At 40.1% G+C, this 19,988-nt stretch overlaps 1 protein-coding gene across 1 annotated transcript; it reads left to right on the top strand.

The window, feature by feature from the left end:
- The first annotated feature begins 12,823 nt into the window (after positions 1 to 12,823).
- Positions 12,824 to 13,772, top strand: LOC115771842. Its single transcript, XM_030717724.1, has one exon. The coding sequence runs from the start codon at positions 12,957 to 12,959 to the stop codon at positions 13,377 to 13,379; it is 423 nt and encodes a 140-aa protein (XP_030573584.1). The 5' UTR covers positions 12,824 to 12,956; the 3' UTR covers positions 13,380 to 13,772.
- Positions 13,773 to 19,988: the final 6,216 nt, after the last annotated feature.

Genomic DNA, 19,988 nt, shown 5'->3' with positions numbered 1-19,988 from the left:
GGGTTGGCGTTCTGTTATTGTTCATAGCAACAGCAGCAGAAACAACAACAACAACAACTCCAACAGCAGCAACAAAATGGCGAACCGAATGCTATTTTAATGGCTGGCACTTGAGATTTTCGCTAAAGTTTTCAAGAGTTTTTGGTTTCAAGAAAATGGTTGGTTATTAAAGAATTTATCAATATGTAGCTTACTTACATTTTTTTCTCGTTACATAAAATTCTGTTTATACTTTACGCGACAGATTTTTGAGAAGTGTGTACAAAGAAAATACAAACATTTTTCAGATGGGTTAGAAAAAAATAAATAAAAATAGTGCATTTTTCTTTTGGTAAGATTGTATTATAAGGGCCTAAAGTGCGGACTGTACGAGTTCACCAGACGAATAATGTCCTGTTATAAGATGGAAAATAATAGAAGATTTCATCCGACTTTTGAACGTTTTCGTGAAATGAGAGTCAATAGATGATAAATAATTATTTTGTGCACAACTCTTGTTTAACATTATTCAAATTTGAAAACTTATCATTTTCTTTAATTTCTATATATAAAACAAATTGACCTGACTGACCTGACGATTGGTGATTAACGCGAAGAAGCTAGGAACTTGGAAATTCTACCCGCAAGTGTGAAAAATCGCCAAAAACGTCAAGGCCGGGGGCTATATGTATGTATGTATTTATATATGAATATATGTATGTATGCATGTATGGATGTATGTATGTACATATATATGAATGTATGTAGTTAAGTATGTATTTGTGTATGTGCATATGAATTTATGTATGTCTGTATAAATTCATATGTATAAAAGTATATATTTATATATGTGAACGTAAGTTTGATAACAACTATTTTTATACCCTGATGCCATTGAAAATGTACAAACCATGTAAAAAATATATATTTTCTGGGTCAGGATCCATAGCCGACTCGATCTAGCCATACCCTTCTGCCTGTCTGCCCGTCCGTATTTATGAACGCGAGGATCTAAGAACCAATTAGAGAAATTTTGAACGTAGGTCCTCCTAGTGCGCGCGCAGTACGAGTTTGTTTCCGATAATCGATAGCTTGCCCCGTGTTCAAGCAATCGATAAAAATCGATATCAATTGAATTATCGATTCGGTTTTTTGAGCAAATTTCTTACGTTTTAAGAGCTAGAGTCCAAATTTGACATGTAGCTTCTAGAATAGTAAATGTATATCAGGTATCTTTAATTTTATAGCGTCTTACTCGCTTTTGTTTTTCTCACACATATCATGTATATTGAGTGCTTCCCATAGCTCCTAACTAAACAGCAACTAGAATCCTAGTTGAAACCTTTGTTGACAGCTGCTGTAAAGACTTCTTGTCTCTTTGATACGCTCAGCTTACATGGCACTTCACTCAGGCGTAGTTCCAAGCGCAGAATATCATTTGTCCTACCTCTAGCATAATATTTATTTGTACTTGAAGCGTGCTCTATGACAAACAAATAGAAGAGCTACCCCGAGAGAATTTGAATATGCGCGCATCGCTTCAGCTGCCTCTGTTTGGCAGCTCCTTAATCCCATGCCTGGAGCTGGAGCACGGGGCAGCCACATCCACATTTTCACATCTAATTACGTTGCATGCAGCGCGGCAACAACTCAGTGACGTAATGAGGCAGCTCACGAGGCAATTTGCTCGCCGTCATGCCTCAATTGTGGACCAAAATTGAAAAAAAAAAGAAATATATTTTTGTTGATCATATTTTGGTTGAAACAATTGAGCGACACGCGTTGCCTGCCAGCGCGTGAAATTGCTGTCAATTAAGTGGCAGGGCCAGCTAATACTTTCCACGGCAAATAAGAATAAGAATTTGACTGCAGCTTGTGGCACAACCTGCCAGCAGCAGCAGCAGCGGCAGCGGCAGCAACTTCAAGTGCAATTGTTGCTGCTTGCTGTGGCGCAGTTTTCCATAGATTATATTAGACAGATGCCCGCCTCAACTGGCCAGCTATAAATAGAGGCCGCCTCGACTGACAGTTAAGCAAATGAACCCATAAGTCAAATCGAACAGCCGCTCGACTGCGAGTGCTGGGTATGCTGGGACTGCTGCTGCTGTTTTTTAGGGCTTAAGTGGGCTTAGCTCGAGCGACAAATGGCGCGACGTTGTCGGCGCTGGAGCAGTTTTTAGTTTCTATGTTGCATACGCAACGTGCAACATGCAGCATGCAGCATGCAGCATGTAGCATGCACATGGGCTTAACTGGGCTTAACTCGCGCTGCTGCAACTATTTTCGGATACATTTTGTTGCATTGCACAGTTGCAGTTCATAATTTGACTTTGTCGCGGCATTTTATGCGCTTTTAATTGGTTTTCGCTCAACTCAAACAATGCCTCGAGTTGTGTGCTTGGCAGGCAGCGGGTAGGGGGGTTGTTCTGGTTAGGGTATCTGTGATTCTTTTCACTTTCATTCAGTTGCGCCATTAAGTTAATGTCCTTGCCACAGGCTGGGAAATTAAAGTGCTTTCTTAACATTTACATAGAACATTTAGCAAACATATCGCTGGCAAGTAACTTCATTTATTTTGTGCCTGCCACAGAGTGTGCGTGTGTGCGTGTGTGTGTGAGTGTGGCAGGGTGCATGGTGTGTGCCACATTGAAGAGCAGGCCGAAACGCTTTGCCAGTTGAGCGCAATATCCATAAAATGCGCAGATAACCATAAGTCCTGTTTAAGTCGCATGTTTTTGGACGCACGCAGCAAGATGGAGAGGGGTGTGTGAGGGGGGGGGGGGTGTGTGTTACGTATGTGGCTGGCAGCGTGTGGCAAGTGCGTTCATTCTGCAGGACATTGTCGCAGCTTTCTCTCGCTGCCGTTGCCTCATCTACATAACAATAAAATAAAAGGGGCCGCTGTCGTGCTTTTTTTCTCGCTTCTTTTGCTTTTGCTGCTGCTGCCAAACATTAACCTAATTTTATATACATTTAATTTTATTTTATTTAATTTTAACACACACACATACACACCCTTTGGGTATGTCGTATTTGTGTGTGTGAGGCAGCTCAATGATTTGGCTATTATTACCAAGTTTTGGGTCTTATCAAATTTTTTGCTGTTCCTCATGAAATTGGCATTGCTTTCAGCTATTCACAATAAAATTGTACTTCGAACTTGCGCATATGTTTCCAATTCTTAGTAAAATCTAAAACGATTTAAATGCATATTCGTTAAGCTTAGCTTCTCTCTGATTGGAGCTTAATATTGTTTAAGTAAAGTTGTATCTAAATGTTTATTTATCAACCAAAAGTAACTCCTTAACTGGAACTAAAACATATGCATGATTATAATTATATTAATTTCTATTTCTATTCCAGGCAAATTTACAAAATTAACATTACTTTTTCAGTAGTAAGTACTTATCTTCGTTTGCATGTGTGTATTTATGTATGTCTGTTATATTGGGTGTGTATTTGTTTAGTTATATTGCAGGGTTCTATCTTTTGTCGTTCATACAGAAGGACATGGATTAATTAATTCATCCGTCGGTCTGATCAAGAATATATAGACTTTATCGGGTTGGACAAGTCTCCTTTTGCTTTTACATACATTTGCACAAAACAAGTGTTATTGCAGGTGTTCTATGCAGGGTAAAAGAAAGCATTTCATTAAATATCGCCTTACTATGCGATTCTCATAAGATAAAAAAGCGCTGGGCAAGCGCACAACTGATTTTTAGGTTCTTTGAAATTTTGGCTATGCAAATTACCTCCGTAACTACTGCCAATTTTATTTCGGGTGTAGTATTAAAAGCACCTTCAAATTATTTAACAGTGCCTCAAAAACTCTCAAAGCAAGTTATATAAAAAAGAGGTACCTTATGTTTATTGGCATACATTTTAAGGCTTCTGATTCAGATAGAAAATCAAATTAAAATCCATTTAAACATTTTAAAGCATTTGCACTCTTTTGGGTAGACAAAAATCAGAGTTTACTGAAATCCAGAAAACTTTTCTCTAAAGCTATGTTTAGAGAAATGGCAAGTTCCACTTCACTCTCAAGAGTGAGAAACTGTTGTCAAGTACATTTGCACGTCACTACGAGAATGCGAATGTGAATGTGAATGCGATTGTGAATGCGAATGTGAGTGACTGTGACCAGTCATAAAAAACAGCTTTGCCAACGATTTGTTGTTCGGCACTGGCAGGGTCTAACTTTTGCGATGCCATAGTCTCAATGTGTGTAACGGTTTTCCAGTTGCCACACTCGATCCTGCCCCACTGCCGTTGCCACTGCCGTTGCCGCTGCCACAGCTCGGGCGCTAGACAATTTGTGCGATGCTCGTGCGCATATTTCATAACTTTGCCCATAAGCTGCCCCAAGATAAATGTGCACAAAATCTACACACACAAATCGAAGCTGCACAAAAAACTGCAAAACAAAAAACATGCCACAAGCAGCAGCAGCAGCAACAACAACAACAAAAACACATTGTAGCCAATTTAGAAGCGATTTTTGAATAACTCGAGTTGCGAGAACAAGATTTATACAGCAAATGTGTTAAGTTGTACATCATTTGATGGAGTTACCAACCGAGTTGCCCAACACACAGAGCCTCCAATCCCCCAGCCCCCTACCACACCCATTAACCCACTTGCTGTAACCCCCTTGAAAAGTAAAAAGTTTTTTTTGTAGAAGCTGCTTTTATTTATGGCAATTGGATTTTTGAGTTATTTGCATTTTGTGCTTAAGTGTGAGCAGGGCGAGGGGGGAAATTAGAAGGCAGTTTCGCTTGTTTTATTTAAATTTCGGCTAAATAACAAATACAATTTCTAAAAGAAAGGTATCTCTTTGAATTGTCAATTCTGAGCATCCGTCGCTGGTCAGTTTTCAATCTGTTTTTTTTTTACTGTGTCCTCTCGGATGGCGCCTAAGGGCTGGCTATATGATGAATTTGCATCTAAATCGAATGATGCGGGTTTGTGCTTACTTGGACCTTGGTGGAGGCGGGCAGTAGAAAATGGGAGGGGGGGGGTCTGTGCGGTGATTCACATTAAAAGGAGTAGCAAAATGTCTCAAGGCATTTTCCATTTGCATAATAAGCCCGAACTGGACTCAGAGGCTCCGGAGCCCAGCTTAGTAGCACAGTTCTTATATCCCTTATCCTTTATATGCAATGGAAATTTATTTATTTTATTTATTTTTGCGATTTTATTATACTTGTAAGTGAAAGCGCATTGGGATTCGCCTAAATGTATTTCAGATTGCATTTTTATGAATTCTATTTGAATTATGTATAGCGAGAGCGAGAGCGAGAGCGAGAGCGAGAGCGAGAGCGAGAGCGAGAGCGAGAGCGCGAGCGAGAGCGAGAGCGAGAGCTGAGAGCGAGAGCGAGAGCGAGAGCGAGAGCGAGAGCGAGAGCGAGAGCGAGAGCGAGAGCGAGAGCGAGAGCGAGAGCGAGAGCGAGAGCGAGAGCGAGAGCGAGAGCGAGAGCGAGAGGAGGAGGCGAGAGCGAGAGCGAGAGCGAGAGCGAGAGGAGAAGCGAGAGCGAGAGCGAGAGCGAGAGCGAGAGCGAGAGCGGAGAGCGAGAGCGAGAGCGAGAGCGAGAGCGAGAGCGAGAGCGAGAGCGAGAGCGAGAGCGAGAGCGAGAGGCGAGATGCGAGAGCGAGAGCGAGAGCGAGAGCGAGAGCGAGAGCGAGAGCGAGAGCGAGAGCGAGAGCAAGAGCGAGAGCGAGAGCGAGAGCGAGAGCGAGAGCGAGAGCGAGAGCTATATCTATATCTATATCTATATCTATATCTATATCTATATCTATATCTATATCTATATCTATATCTATATCTATATCTATATCTATATCTATATCTATATCTATATCTATATCTATATCTATATCTATATCTATATCTATATCTATATCTATATCTATATCTATATCTATATCTATATCTATATCTATATCTATATCTATATCTATATCTATATCTATATCTATATCTATATCTATATCTATATCTATATCTATATCTATATCTATATCTATATCTATATCTATATCTATATCTATATCTATATCTATATCTATATCTATATCTATATCTATATCTATATCTATATCTATATCTATATCTATATCTATATCTATATCTATATCTATATCTATATCTATATCTATATCTATATCTATATCTATATCTATATCTATATCTATATCTATATCTATATCTATATCTATATCTATATCTATATCTATATCTATATCTATATCTATATCTATATCTATATCTATATCTATATCTATAACTATATCTATATCTATATCTATATCTATATCTATATCTATATCTATATCTATATCTATATCTATATCTATATCTATATCTATATCTATATCTATATCTATATCTATATCTATATCTATATCTATATCTATATCTATATCTATATCTATATCTATATCTATATCTATATCTATATCTATATCTATATCTATATCTATATCTATATCTATAATCTATATCTATATCTATATCTATATCTATATCTATATCTATATCTATATCTATATCTATATCTATATCTATATCTATATCTATATCTATATCTATATCTATATCTATATCTATATCTATATCTATATCTATATCTATATCTATATCTATATCTATATATATATCTATATCTATATCTATATCTATATCTATATCTATATCTATATCTATATCTATATCTATATCTATATCTATATCTATATCTATATCTATATCTATATCTATATCTATATCTATATCTATATCTATATCTATATATATATATGTCTATCTAGATTGGAAGGATTGATCATAGATGCTGCTCTTTTTCACCATTTTACTATAGTCTGCGTTGATCAGCTGAGTTGGACTTTGGATTCAATTTTTGTAGCTGCACATGCATGAGTAATTCTCATCTATTTAAGTGGAGTAGCTGTTGTTGGTGCCCTGGGTTGTTCTGATTGCCGCCGCTTAACCAGTTTTTCTCTCCATTGAGCTGATTGCAGGCCGGCTGGCTGGTCAGGCATGTGGACCAGCTTCAGCTCCATCTGCATGTCCAAGCTGTAGTTGCAATCTGCGAGTAACTTTTACATTTAAATTTTCATTAAGTATTCTGCATACGCATAAATAAACTTGAACGTGCTCGAAAGCACAGTAAATGCAACACCCACACACACACATACACACACCCCAAAAACTGACATAACAATCCCTTTGTTGTGCCTTCCCGCCTTAGCCCCCTGTACGCCTGAACAAGCCAGGGCTTTTGTGCATGCAGCGCACATGCAGATTTTTGGAGCCCAAACAAAAACATGAGAAGTTGCAAAAATAAATTTATATTATGTTCATAAATTCATAGAGCCAACCCCATTCCCAGTTCTGGACTGGGCACATGCACTTGGGCAATTTTTTGAATGGTGAAGGAGGGGAGGGGGGGCTTGGGCGGCTATTACAGCAATCTGCACACACAATGGGCCCGAAACAGGTCCTTTGACCAGCGTTGTGTCTCTGTGAGTGAGTGTGTGTGTGTGAATGTGCGGGTTTTTGATATGCAAATTTCAACAGTGCTGCGCCCAGTTCGCGCACCAAAAATAACAGCCAATCAACTGTGGCACAAGCACACGCACACACACATACACACACACATACACACACACATACACATAACTCTGGGCAATCCTTTCAACATGTTGGTCCTGGCCAGCGTGGACCATTAAAAGGCACTGGCACAGGTATTGGAATCAGGGGCTGGGGTTCAACGGGCGGCTGCGGCTTGTTTGCTGTTTGCTGGTCCGCAGCGACGACATGGACAACGACAACGACAACGACAACGACAATGACAACGCCGTAGAGAAGGCAGCCCATCGATGGTTGTCCGGGGGCTGTGCGCAGAGTGTCGACAATGTCGCTTCAAAAATATTGCAGCCGCAGGACATTTCATGTCCTTGCTCCTTGTTGTTGTTGTTGTGGTTGTTGTTGCTGGACTGCGTGCATTTATAAATTATGCTCAACATGTAAAATGCCATTTTGAATATGAAATTTGATGCCATTTTAAGCCCTATGCCTGTGCTGCACTGTGTCGTCCCATAGCCAGCACGCCCTGCATTGGCCTTTGTTGACTTGGCTGCATATTTCATGCGGCCAACAGCAGCAGCAGCAGCAGCAGAGCCTCGACTCATATTTTAATTACTTGCTAAACGCAGTGCATATTTATATTTATTTTTTCTTCCATTTAGCCCCAAAAACATATTTTTCGTCATCAATTTCGCAGCCGTGCGGCACATTTGTACTCATTTATGGCTAACACCTAGGCTGCATTAGCAGCAGCAGTTGCTGCAGTTGCAGTTGGCCTGCGGCATATATGCGATTTGGCCGATTCGGCTGTCTGCAGCTAAGCAAAAAATATGCAGCGAGAAAAAAAAGGTCAAAAAATCAATCGGCCACGCAACTAATTCATTTAAATCTAACAAAATCTGAGAAAATCCCTGGCAACGACCTTCGGGATTTTGAGATTTTACGAATGTCAACCGAACGCAACCAAAGTAGCTCAACGGCAGCACCGGCAGCGGGACGGGTCAGGCTGATGGTGGCCGGGAGGGCGGAGGGGGGCGGGTGGGAGTGTGTGTGTGGTGCCTGGTCTGGGCCCTGTTAAGCTGAGCAAGCAAATCACCGGGCACCCCGGCAATGTTGGCGGCAACCCGTGTGAGCTTTGGCTAAAATAGTTGGCAACAGCACATTAAACAGCGTCGCACACACACACGCAGGCACGCACACACACACTTACACATTTTTGGGTGTGAGTGTGTGCGTGCGAGAGAAAATGAGGCAACAGCAAAAGTCGCAGAACTTTAGCAATTTGAAGCTAATATGTTGACAATCTCTAGCGGCGACGTCGCCAGCACAGTGGCGCCATCTATGGTTATGTGTATTTAAGTCACTGGACAAAGCCTGGCAATGGGAACGGTCGCTTGTACGTACGAAGGTGGGTGGGTGGGTGGGGGGGGGGGGGGGGGGTGCGTTGTTCGGCTTTGAAGCGAAAGTCGTAGCTGCGCGCTAGAGATGAGCAAACGTGTCAGCTATATATATATACATATACACTCTTCTCTATGCATACATAGTATACTTATAGAAAGGAATCCAGTCATATACAGATTTAAAATTGATGCAACTTGAGTAGGTGAAAGGTAACTAACTTGTAAGTCCAGTTTTAATTATAAAATAATTATTATCATCAAAGAGTTGTAATATTAGTTAATATAATGGAGTTATAGCTTTAACCAAACAAAGGTTTGGCTCTGGAATCGAATTCAAATATCATTTATAAGTTCGGCTAATAGATAAAAAATTATCTTAATGCTCGGATATGATGATAGTAATGTGAATTACTCAGCTTATGCTGAGATCAAGTGTATTTCTTCTATTTCTTTGCAATTCTTTTCAGCAATTAATTAAATAAGTTGTATGTCTTACTATTAACAGTTCCTTAAAAGTATTATGCATTATTTATAAATAATTTATTAAAAAAAAAAAACTATCATTCTTTGAACTCAATTTATAGTACAAGTTAAATGTTGAATTCATAGATTAAGGCTGTAGTCTAATTACGTTGAGTGAATAAATAGTCTAGTATTGTCTTAGAGTTTATTTTAAGACTGTTTCCAGAGGATAAATTTGGGATTTGGATTGAGAGGTTTTGTCTAGACTTCGCAGATTTACAGAGTTTAGTTCGCATGCTCAAGTATTTATATATACATATATATAAATAGATATATTTATATGCTCTATTACGCCTTGTAGTCGTGATTTGCCCGTGAAATTTTGGCCCGTCGCTGTTGAGTTGTTGTAATCTTTTAATAAGAAATTCCTGTTGGGTTTTTGTGCTCGTTTACGCACATATGAGTTACAACAAGCAACTCGTGTACTCGTAAAAAGTGGATTTTACTGCTTAACTTTGGCAACAACAAATGAAGCAAATGGAGAACGCACACACACATACGCGTATTACAACTGAGTGTAGTTTTTTACATAAATAAAATAAAATGCAATTTTTCCATTGTGCTTTTGCTGTGGCAGTTGCAGTTGCAGTCGCACAAATCCCTTTGCACAAAAGTCAGCAATCAAAGCAGATTAAAATATGATTTGACAGCTACGAGCTATGAGAAAGGCATGCATACATATCTGCGTATGTATATGTTATGCCCGATCTATATATATATATTTATATTCCTATGTGGCATCTGTGGCATGTCGCTTGCGAGTGGCGCCACAGTTTCTGCCTCGCTGCCCGATTTCATTTTGGCATTTCGATATTGTTTCCATATTTAACTAGAGCCCCGTCGCTTCATATCTTTTGTCGTAAGCCTTCAATTGTTGCGTGCATTGCATTTTTATCAAAGCCAGCGAGAGATAGTGCGCCAGCAGGGGGGCGGGTAGGCTGCATGTGTGGGGGTTGACATGTGTTGGGCGGCCTATTAAAAATTTAAATCAATTTTCAATATGGATTTCGTATAACTGGTATCTATATCCACATCGGCATCTGGCGGATCGCAATGCGACATTTGCCTGACACTTTTTGTTGATTTTCATTTTTTATTTTATTTATATCTTTGTTTTTTTTTTTGTTTTTGATATATTTTATTTATTGCTCTTGTTCGTATCGCAAAAGCTGTCAGCGCGTTTTTTTAGCCTTATCTTGAAAATGTATTGCAATTGAAAATTTCGTTTGCCATATTTATTGGGGCGTCCTTTTCGCTATCCTAACACAGCAGAAGTGCAGCCCCCATAACGATTATTTCCTGCTAACCCTGTCCCGCATCCTGTCCTGTGCATTGCAATGCTTGCAACGCAAAGCCGACACTCATTTGCACAATTAACAGTTAATAAGCGCAGCCTTTGGCCAATTGCCGCACAACTATCCACAGGAACTGGCTAACTGACCCCAAAGCAGATTTGCTGCAATTAGCTGCGCCACAGCCGTGTGCGAAGTGCGTAAGGCGCCTAAGCCCCCCAAATGGCCAGGGCCATAATTAAATTATCATTAACGGAAGTCAAATTGCGAGAGTCGGTTTAGTCAGCCGGAAAATGATCTCAGCTTTTAATATTGCTAAAGATATTGAAAGAATGAAAATTGTGAAAAAATATAATACATGATTTTATAATTTTTATATTTTTAAGATTTGATAGACTTTATACTTAAAGGGATTTTAATGGAATCTACTGATAAACATTTTGGGAAACTCTCCATTTATTTTTTATTTGCCTTGAATAAATTCATTTTCTTGAATGCAATCGTTTTACACTATTTTATAATATAACTAGAATTGTGTTCTTATATCCTTATATACATAATATTTGCGTTAATATACATCTATACTATGCTCTGCCCATTTAATCTCTTATTAACCAGCACATCGAGGCAATGATATACAGATTTACGAACTTTTAGCTAATTTTAAACCAAAAAGCGTCGCTAAATGAGCTCAAATATAATGGTATTTACGCAACTGTACCTCGTTTGCGTAAGTGTGGTTATGTGCGCATGCAAGTGAGGTTATGTGTGTGCTTTACAAATCCGTGCACAATGTGGGGGAAAGGTGGTGCAATGCTTAAATTCTCATTAGGCGCATTAGTAGCGCTGACCAACCGATGCCCAGACACCTGCCACGCCCCCTGCCACAAACCGCGCCTAAATTCAATAATAATAATTGATTGCTTATTACAAATACAACACAACAACAACAACAACAACAACAAGAACAACAAGAACCATTTTGCATATGTGACTGAAATTTATGTTGCACGTTTTCGGTGTGAAGGGGAATCGCCACATTTCGGCCATTTGCTAATATTTACGCATTAGTTATTTGCAGGTGGCAAAGTGGGCGCTTAGGGCGGGCCGGGGGGAGGGGACGCACATGCATAAGCAGCCATAAGTCCAGCTGTAATTGCCCAATGCACCTGGCCTAGACACAGCAGCAAGTCGAGAGTTGGGCAGCATTAAATTTTCATGTTTTCATTTTGGGTTTTGTGCAAACAAATTTTAATTATTAACTTTACAATTATGCGAAATCACGAATTACATTAAAATCACTTTGTAATGTTGATTTGGTTTTCGTGCGCCACTCATATCTGTTTTTAGTCTCGGATAATTAGCTAAGCGTTGCGAAATTGTGATTTTATAAGTAATCAATGATGGGAAGCTCTGCCCGAAATCAAGCACTACAACATGCTTTCTTGCTTAAATGTTGCCTCAATAACCATTTATTTATCTATGTATTCATTGTATCTAATAATAATCGTTAGATTAAGATTAAGATTGTATCAGTCAATTCGAGGTCCTATACGTCCAGAGTGGAGGAGAGATCCAATCCTCAGTAACTCGCCAACTACCAGACACAGCTGATTCTTGATATGTGCCCAGAGTAAGTATCTAATTTATGGACTGATTGAATGAATGACTACCAACGCACAGCAACAAGGCAGCTAACACTGGAAGAAAAGGTAACTATAATGGGTTTTAAGGAAATTGATTGATTGAAGCTATATTCCTTGATTGTATGAAGCGTAATTCTTTACACCATGTTTAATCTTTTCAGAAATTCCAAGCCTTTGGCTGGAAGATGGAGTAAGTGAGTACCAGGCTCTTTAAACGTTCTTCCGACCGCTCAAGCTGTAAAAGAGTATGGTAAGTGGTTCGAAAAGTTAAGTGAAGCTTCCATTTGAAGAAACATTATTGCTCAATTAAGTGCAATAGGCAAACAAATAATAATATATACATTTTTCGGCGCGACTGTCAATTTGTTTTAACTACTTAGCTTTGAGTTCAGAGTATATAAGATTTTGAGCTTATTCAAATATTTTTTGTTTTTCGACACGTTCACCTCAAATTTAAAGATGGTTTAGTAGCCATACTAACCATATTACCAGACAACTGTAACTATACCAGGAGAGGAGCTAAATCTGCATGCGCGCAATACTTGGCATTATGTTGGGCTGTCTCTTTGTCTGCCTGGTGCTGGGTCAGCTGGTGATGCCCGTGATTGGAGCAGTCTATGCGAACTGCAGCGAACCGAGCACACAATTGACCTCCTGTGGACAGATCAGCGCCAATGGATGTTGTGCCAAGGGCTGCATTCGGAATGCAGTGGGCCGATGTGTGGTGGAGCAGTGCACTGGCAGCTGGAATGGCTGGCTACGCCGGCCGGTGACGATGTCCTGTTACTTTCACTGGTTTCTGCTGATCTTTGCCGCCGTTGTAATAGCCCTCATGACGGTCATTGTGATCTTGAATCTGATATTCGAGGTGCGGGTGTGTCTGCGTAAGCGCCGGCTGGCCAGATATGTGCGCTTCAGTCCCAGGAGCAGTCCAAGCAGCAGCGTTGTTTAGAATTCTTGCAAGTATCTCAAAGGACGGCTACGACGGCGGCGGCGGCATCAATCCAGATGTTAATGCACATGCGTGCGGCATAAAAACTGTGCGGGATTTGGCATAATCTACAATACATTAGCGGTAGCTTTGCTCTGGCTTTCAATTCAATTCGTTGGGTATCTCAACGAAATCCATGTAAATTACGATTTGGCACCTTGCTGCTACGCACAGATACACACACACACACACACACACAAACACACATGCAGTCACGAGAACACAAGCACTCAGAACGATGCCAAAGTCTCAGAATCCCATTACATAGTAGTTAAAACCTGATTAGGAAATACTTGCGGCTGCTTTCAGCTTTGCCACTCGCTTGGTTAAAAAGAAATAACAATAAATGGCGCATGTGAAATGGTTGCTTAGGTTCTTCTGTGTCCTGGGCAGGGGGCTGTAGTCGTCAGGGTACTCCTGGGTGACAACAAAAACGTGGCCCAAAAAAAAAGAATTCGCAACAACTCAAAGTCAAAGGTGCAATAACCCAAAGGCACATAAAAGCAAATGGCTGCGGGTTGTCTCTATATACAAGTATATATGTATGTATAAGTGTGTATATGAATATGTATGCGCGCTGCTGTATGTAATGCTGCTATTGCGGTAAAGATAACACACACACACACACACACAGAGAGACGCAGTCAGCCATGCAGCCAAAGCCAAACCGCGCAGAAAATGAAATGGAAAATATTGCCATGAGAAGCAGCAAAATAAAAAAGAAATAAACGAGCCAAAAAGGAAAAGCTGCGCCAAAAGGTTTGTAGTGTGCGTGCATGTGTGTGTGTGTGTGTGAGTGTGCTAGTGCTGGGTAGCAGCAGATTTAGAGGTTGCTTATGTGTGATTTAGTATAGTACGCGCGAATATGGCGGCGATAATTCTTTAAAAATTGGAAATTGTTTTCCAATCGATTTCGCATTTAGCCAAAAAAGCACTCGACACACACTCGCGCACACAACTACAGCGAAAAATGTCTTTTACAGTTGCCCCAACTGCCACGTATCTGTCTCTGTGTGTGCAAGTGTGTGTGTGTGTGTGTGTGTATTTGTGTGTCAGTTTAGTTTTCGCAAAACATTTTATAAAAATATACAAAATGATATAAGCAATGAAAAAAAAGGAAAACATTTTGTTATTTTTCACCTGGTTGCAGCTTTGGAAAGGATTTGGTAGCTGAAATCATGGATTTGGATTTTAGCTTTTGTATAGTTTTAGGAGGATGGTGAAAAGCGCATATTTTGTGGCCCAAATGGAAAATGATGAAGACGTAGCGCAAAATGGAAAAGTCAAAGGGGAGAAAACATTAAACTGAATGGAGTATTGAATGGGATAACGATGTTACGTAGTATAATGGGATCTCCTATTAAGATTATAATATTATAAGCACACCAAATAACATTGCAAGCATCTAACAGAACGTGCCAATACTGATAAGATTAAGTAAGTTCTATTATTAAATACTTTACTAACCAAAAAGTTGTTCCACTTAGAGTTCCTATAATTCGTATGGCAGCTAGAGGTCCGCTTCAGCCGACCTTAACACAAATCCCGCCTGCAGTAAGGTCATAAAAGTAATTTTAAATCATAGAAAATAGATTGATATTCGATTCGACTGCCTAGACTGACTGAGAATATACTATATGGTATATAAAGGGTCTGCTATAGTTAATAGTAAAAACTAAAAGAAAACTCAATATGAATATTGGAATCTTTAGTTAGGCTATAGATTACTTGATTATTACTACATAGTAGGCAGCATAAGATAGTCGCGTTAAGATTTGTATTGCGGCAGTATAGCACACGAATGTACTTATTTAGAGGTCTCGCTGGGCATGGGAAAATGTAACCATTTCTCTATCCAATTTACATTCCACGCGCTCGTTCATTCAAGTTTATATAAAAGCGATTTTCATAGCTATATAGGAAAAAGAAAGAACCAGCCGATAGTGTGGCTCATTGTGTGTGTTGTTCAATGACTACAATGGGCAACAAAAGGTTAGATAGATACCCACTCACACACACACACACACACACAACAAGGGGGCGTGTTTCGGTTACAGCTTGGGTACGGTGCGGAGCGACGGGGGAGGCACACAAAGCACTGTCAGGGGCAGCGGGCACGCAGCTCTGGAGTGGGCGAGTCGTGACATATTTTATTTGCACAATGACAATGCGAGTTACTCGGCAGACGGCAACGAGAACGACAACGACGACGGCGACGACGACGACGACGACTATACACCCGCCATTACGCAAACACACCCCAGCACACACACACCCACACACACCCGCAGCTAGATCTGTATAAATTGGATGGCACTGGAATAGGACAGGGGGTGGGCGGGCAGCGTACAAAGTAGTAAAATAAGTGCAAAGGATAATGCGAATTGAAATGACAAAACCCAGAATAATCATTGGCTCCACACTCAGCATGCAGCACTCGGTGGGTTGATGGGTGGCGTGTGGAGGGTGGAGGGTGATGTGGGGCGGGGGCTGTTGTTTCAGTTAGATGAGTGTGGCATCGAAACATGGCAATGCCATACACAAATGATTTTTATTTATGCCTTTTAAGTAAATTAAAATGTACTCATTTTGTGCCTAGAGTTTTTGTTTTGTTCTTGTTGTTTCGCTCAAATCGTCGTCGCACATGACAATATTGTCAATTTTATTTAGCCAGCCATTTTTATTGCATTTCCTTGACTTAGTCCTGCCTTAGCATTTGCCACGTCTCGTAAAATATTTTTATGTATTTTTTATTTACCCAGCGCTGCCATGCATGACCTCAATATGCCAAGTGGCCCCACAGCCAGCCAATGCAATTGCCTGCTCGTATTACCGGAGCTGTGGCTCCAGCTCGGGCGGCTGACTCCTCCTCGTAACATGCTTTTAATGTGCGCCATTTTATTTGCCACAAAACCGACACACGGCACCATTAAAAAGCCATAAGCGCTGAGCCTCGAGCTTCGAGCTGCCTCTGCTGCTGCCGGACTCTCGCTTAGATGTTATTAGAACTCACCTCTCAGCCCCCATTCCCTCTTTCGTTTGTTCCACACTCTGTCTCGCTCACATTGCTGCCTCGCTGCTTGCTCTGGTCATAAATTGTGTGCGCTGCTGCATTTTGATTACAATTTTTATGATTTTTAGGTCAAAATTTGCCAACATAAAATGGCCAAAAGTAAATTTGAAATGAATAAAGCGCCGCCGGAATAGGCAACAGCTACAGCAAAAGCAACAATAACAAGCACAATAAACACAGCAAAATGGTGTCGTGTTTTATGTGCGCCCTTTTTGTGCCATAAAAGGCCAACTTACTCTATATACATGTGCTTGGAGACCAGGCCCGAACCGGTCCCCAGCTCATAATATCTTGTTTCTGGCAACATTTCGAATTCGGTTGGTTTGCTTACTTTGGGCTCCATGTTTATAAGTTGCGAATTATTTTGGCTTTTGGCTCATATTTCATTTGCATTTAATGAGTCGTAAAGCTGGCCCTGCCACTGCTGCATTGGCTCGTAAAAAGTGTTGCAAATTGAAATTTCAGCTGGGTCGACCTGCTGATGGGCACTCATTAGACGGCAACTTTCTAATGACCCGGCTAAGCAGGTGCCATACATTTAACCAGGCCTAGACGCAACCAGGCCTGAAAACTGTGCGTGCCAAGATAGCAGTGCCAAAAGATTTATTGCCAACGCAATGAGTTAAGAAAGACAAGTACCAAAGGGAAAATACAACAACAATAGCCATGTTTCTTATCATGATGACGATGACGAGTTTCTATGTACAACATGCAACAACAGACAGCAACAACAATAACAACAACAATAACAGACAGCAGGAATAATAATGATGAAGCTGCCGCACACTGACAAGCCAAATGATGGAGAATGATGCTAACCAAGCCAAGTCGAGCCTGAAGCTAAAACAGCTCCATCTGCCTGCTTGTCTGATTGCTCACTGAGCTGAGTGTGTGTGTGAGAGAGAGAGAGAGAGGGGGGGGGGAAGGGGAAACCGGAATTGGTAGGTTGGCAGGCAAATAATGGCTGACAGCGAAACGTTGCTTTTGTCTCTTATGCGTGTGTTGTCTTAAGAATATTTTCAAGATGGCGCAGGTTTCAAACATATGCTTACATACATACACATGCATATTTGTCGGCTAATATCCAATGACACTGGCTTAAATCGCCATAATTAATCATAAGCTTCAAAAGCACATGAAAGCCTGCAGTATATTGGAAAGCTAAGGGCTTAACTTGTTGTTTAGCTCATAATTTCAAAAAAACTGAATGAGGAAATAGTTTTTTTTTTCAAAGATTAATACCGTATTTAAACGTAAGAAATAAATAAATACAAAAAAACAAATACAAAATAAATATTTTATATATTAATCTAATATATTTTTGCGACGGAAAACTAAACACGAAATCTAATTTTTGTTAAAAGATAAATATGGTATCTTATTGTCATACTTAAAAAATGTACAAATATTTTTTAATCAATTATCTTTCAATATGGGATCTTGACTAAGGCTATCTAGAATTAGACACCTCTAGCTCAAAATGCATTTTAAAACAGATTTTTATGCGAATCGTAATGGATACAAACAGATTTCTATAACATTGCGTATATAACTCTTTTAAACTATATCGTAAAGACCGTGTGCGCCACTTTTAGCTAGTGTCATTGTACTTTGTTTATTTGTGTAAGGCGCGCGCACACAAATATTATTCACTGTAAATATGTATGAATGTGTTTGAGTTGAGGCATGTTGCTGATTTTAATTGCAGCTCATATATATGGCTGCGTGTGCCAGGCTGAGCGTGATTAACAATAATTAGACTTGGCATTAATTACGCCAAAAAGTTAATTACGCATTGCTAAAGAATAATGTCAGTCATTCATGTTGCCGAGTGCGTCGCTTCTGATAACAACGTGCCCAGGCTTCACTTGCAAGCTCCAAGCAAATAGTTGCTCTAACTTTCGCAGAGTTTAGTTTAGAGCTGAGCTGGAATCGCAAACACCCTCAGCATTTCACCAGCTGCTCATCCTCATCGAGCTGCTCTTCCCGAGCGCCGTTTGGCTGTTTATTCAAGCAATTTAATTGCTAATTTCGTGCATGGCAATTGCAATTGCCCATGCTGCATGGCCAAGGGGGAGGCTGTGCTGGGGGTTGGGGGTCGGGGGTCAGGGTCAGGGTCGGGGTCGGGGCACTAATAAAGTTCTTAAACAGCAGGCAGGCAACTTATTAACCCTTTGACTTTGGCGCGACGACACCCACGCATAGATGCGAGCAGCGGTCGCAATAAAATCAATCTTATTAAAACATTAACAGCGGGCAGAATGGCAAATAAAATAAATCAAATGGTTGCCCCCGGCTCCTGGGCACCCGGACGTCTGCCCTTCATCTGCATTGAACGACGCTTAACGCAGCGGGGGTCGGACGGTTACTTTCTTCAGCCGCGTCTCCGCTACAGCTCCCCTGTCCGCCGGCCACTTTATTAGCCTGCCTTCAATCAGCGGCAAGTGAAGCGGCAGCCAGCATATGAAATTCAAATTTGATGCCCACCCTCAAGCGCAGGGCCAAAGGCGGACAGCCACCCCCCATGGCTGACAATGCCATTTGGGCATTTTGCATAGGGCAGCGGCTACAACAACAACAACAACAAGAACAGGAACGAGATGAAGAACAAGAGTAGGAAGAACGACAGCAGCCACGGCATGTCCTTTTATTATTATTTTTATTGTGCGGTGATTTTGTCCCACCCCGGCCAACTGCTTGCTTCGGTCGTTGTGGGAGGGGCTGGAGGGGGGCTTGCGTTTGTCATTTACCGGTCGGCGGTCGGGTGGGGTGCATATAAATTCGACATAATTTCATTGTAATGAATAAATTGATGGATGGTATATTCCGTGCACCACCTTCCTGCTAAATTAAACACTTTGCCAACCGCAAGGACAGTCTCCGTGGTCCCGCATGCCCAAGTACAGATCGTCTATTACAATTTTAACCCACCAGCTCCGGCGCATAAATTATAATTTAATTTTTTTAATTTTGTATTTCCGAAAACTCATTTGTTAGCTGCGGAAATAGATTATGGATTATTTATAAGTCGTATTTGCTGGGCAAATAAAAGTGTTAGTTCGTCTTTTTTTTCCATTATTTTTATTGTTCTTTTTGATTTTTTTTGTTTTTTTTTTTTTTTGGTTTGATTTAATTTCTATAACTAGTAATTTTATGTGTACAATTATTAAATATATTTATGTATATATTTATATTGGGTTTTTGTTTTAGTAGTTTCCTTCGTTTTGTTCATCTATTTTTGTTGATTTCTCTCTGGTTGTTTATACGACTAGACAACTCCTTAAAAACTGCTACGGCTTTTGATATATTTTGTTTACAATACATTTTTGACTTGATCTTGATACGTTTCCATTATATTTATATATATATATATATTTTTGGTATATGTGCTGCCAAACAAAGTTGTTTTTGTTTTGTTTTTTTTTTTTTTTTTTTGTTTTAGTTTGGGCAAAGTTGTATTTATTTTAATTGGTTTTTAGCTGACGCACAGTGGGCAA

Source organism: Drosophila novamexicana, unplaced genomic scaffold (genome assembly GCF_003285875.2).
Source record: "Drosophila novamexicana strain 15010-1031.04,08,12 unplaced genomic scaffold, DnovRS2.1 tig00000108-arrow-pilon, whole genome shotgun sequence".
Classification (NCBI taxonomy): Eukaryota; Metazoa; Arthropoda; class Insecta; order Diptera; family Drosophilidae; genus Drosophila; species Drosophila novamexicana.
The sequence above is the reverse complement of the archived record's forward strand: the minus strand, read 5'-3'. Positions and strand labels throughout refer to the sequence as shown.

Coding starts and splice junctions, on each gene's coding strand:
- LOC115771842 (XM_030717724.1), top strand. CDS start 12,957: ATGCGCGCAATACTTGGCATTATGTTGGGCTGTCTCTTTGTCTGCCTG.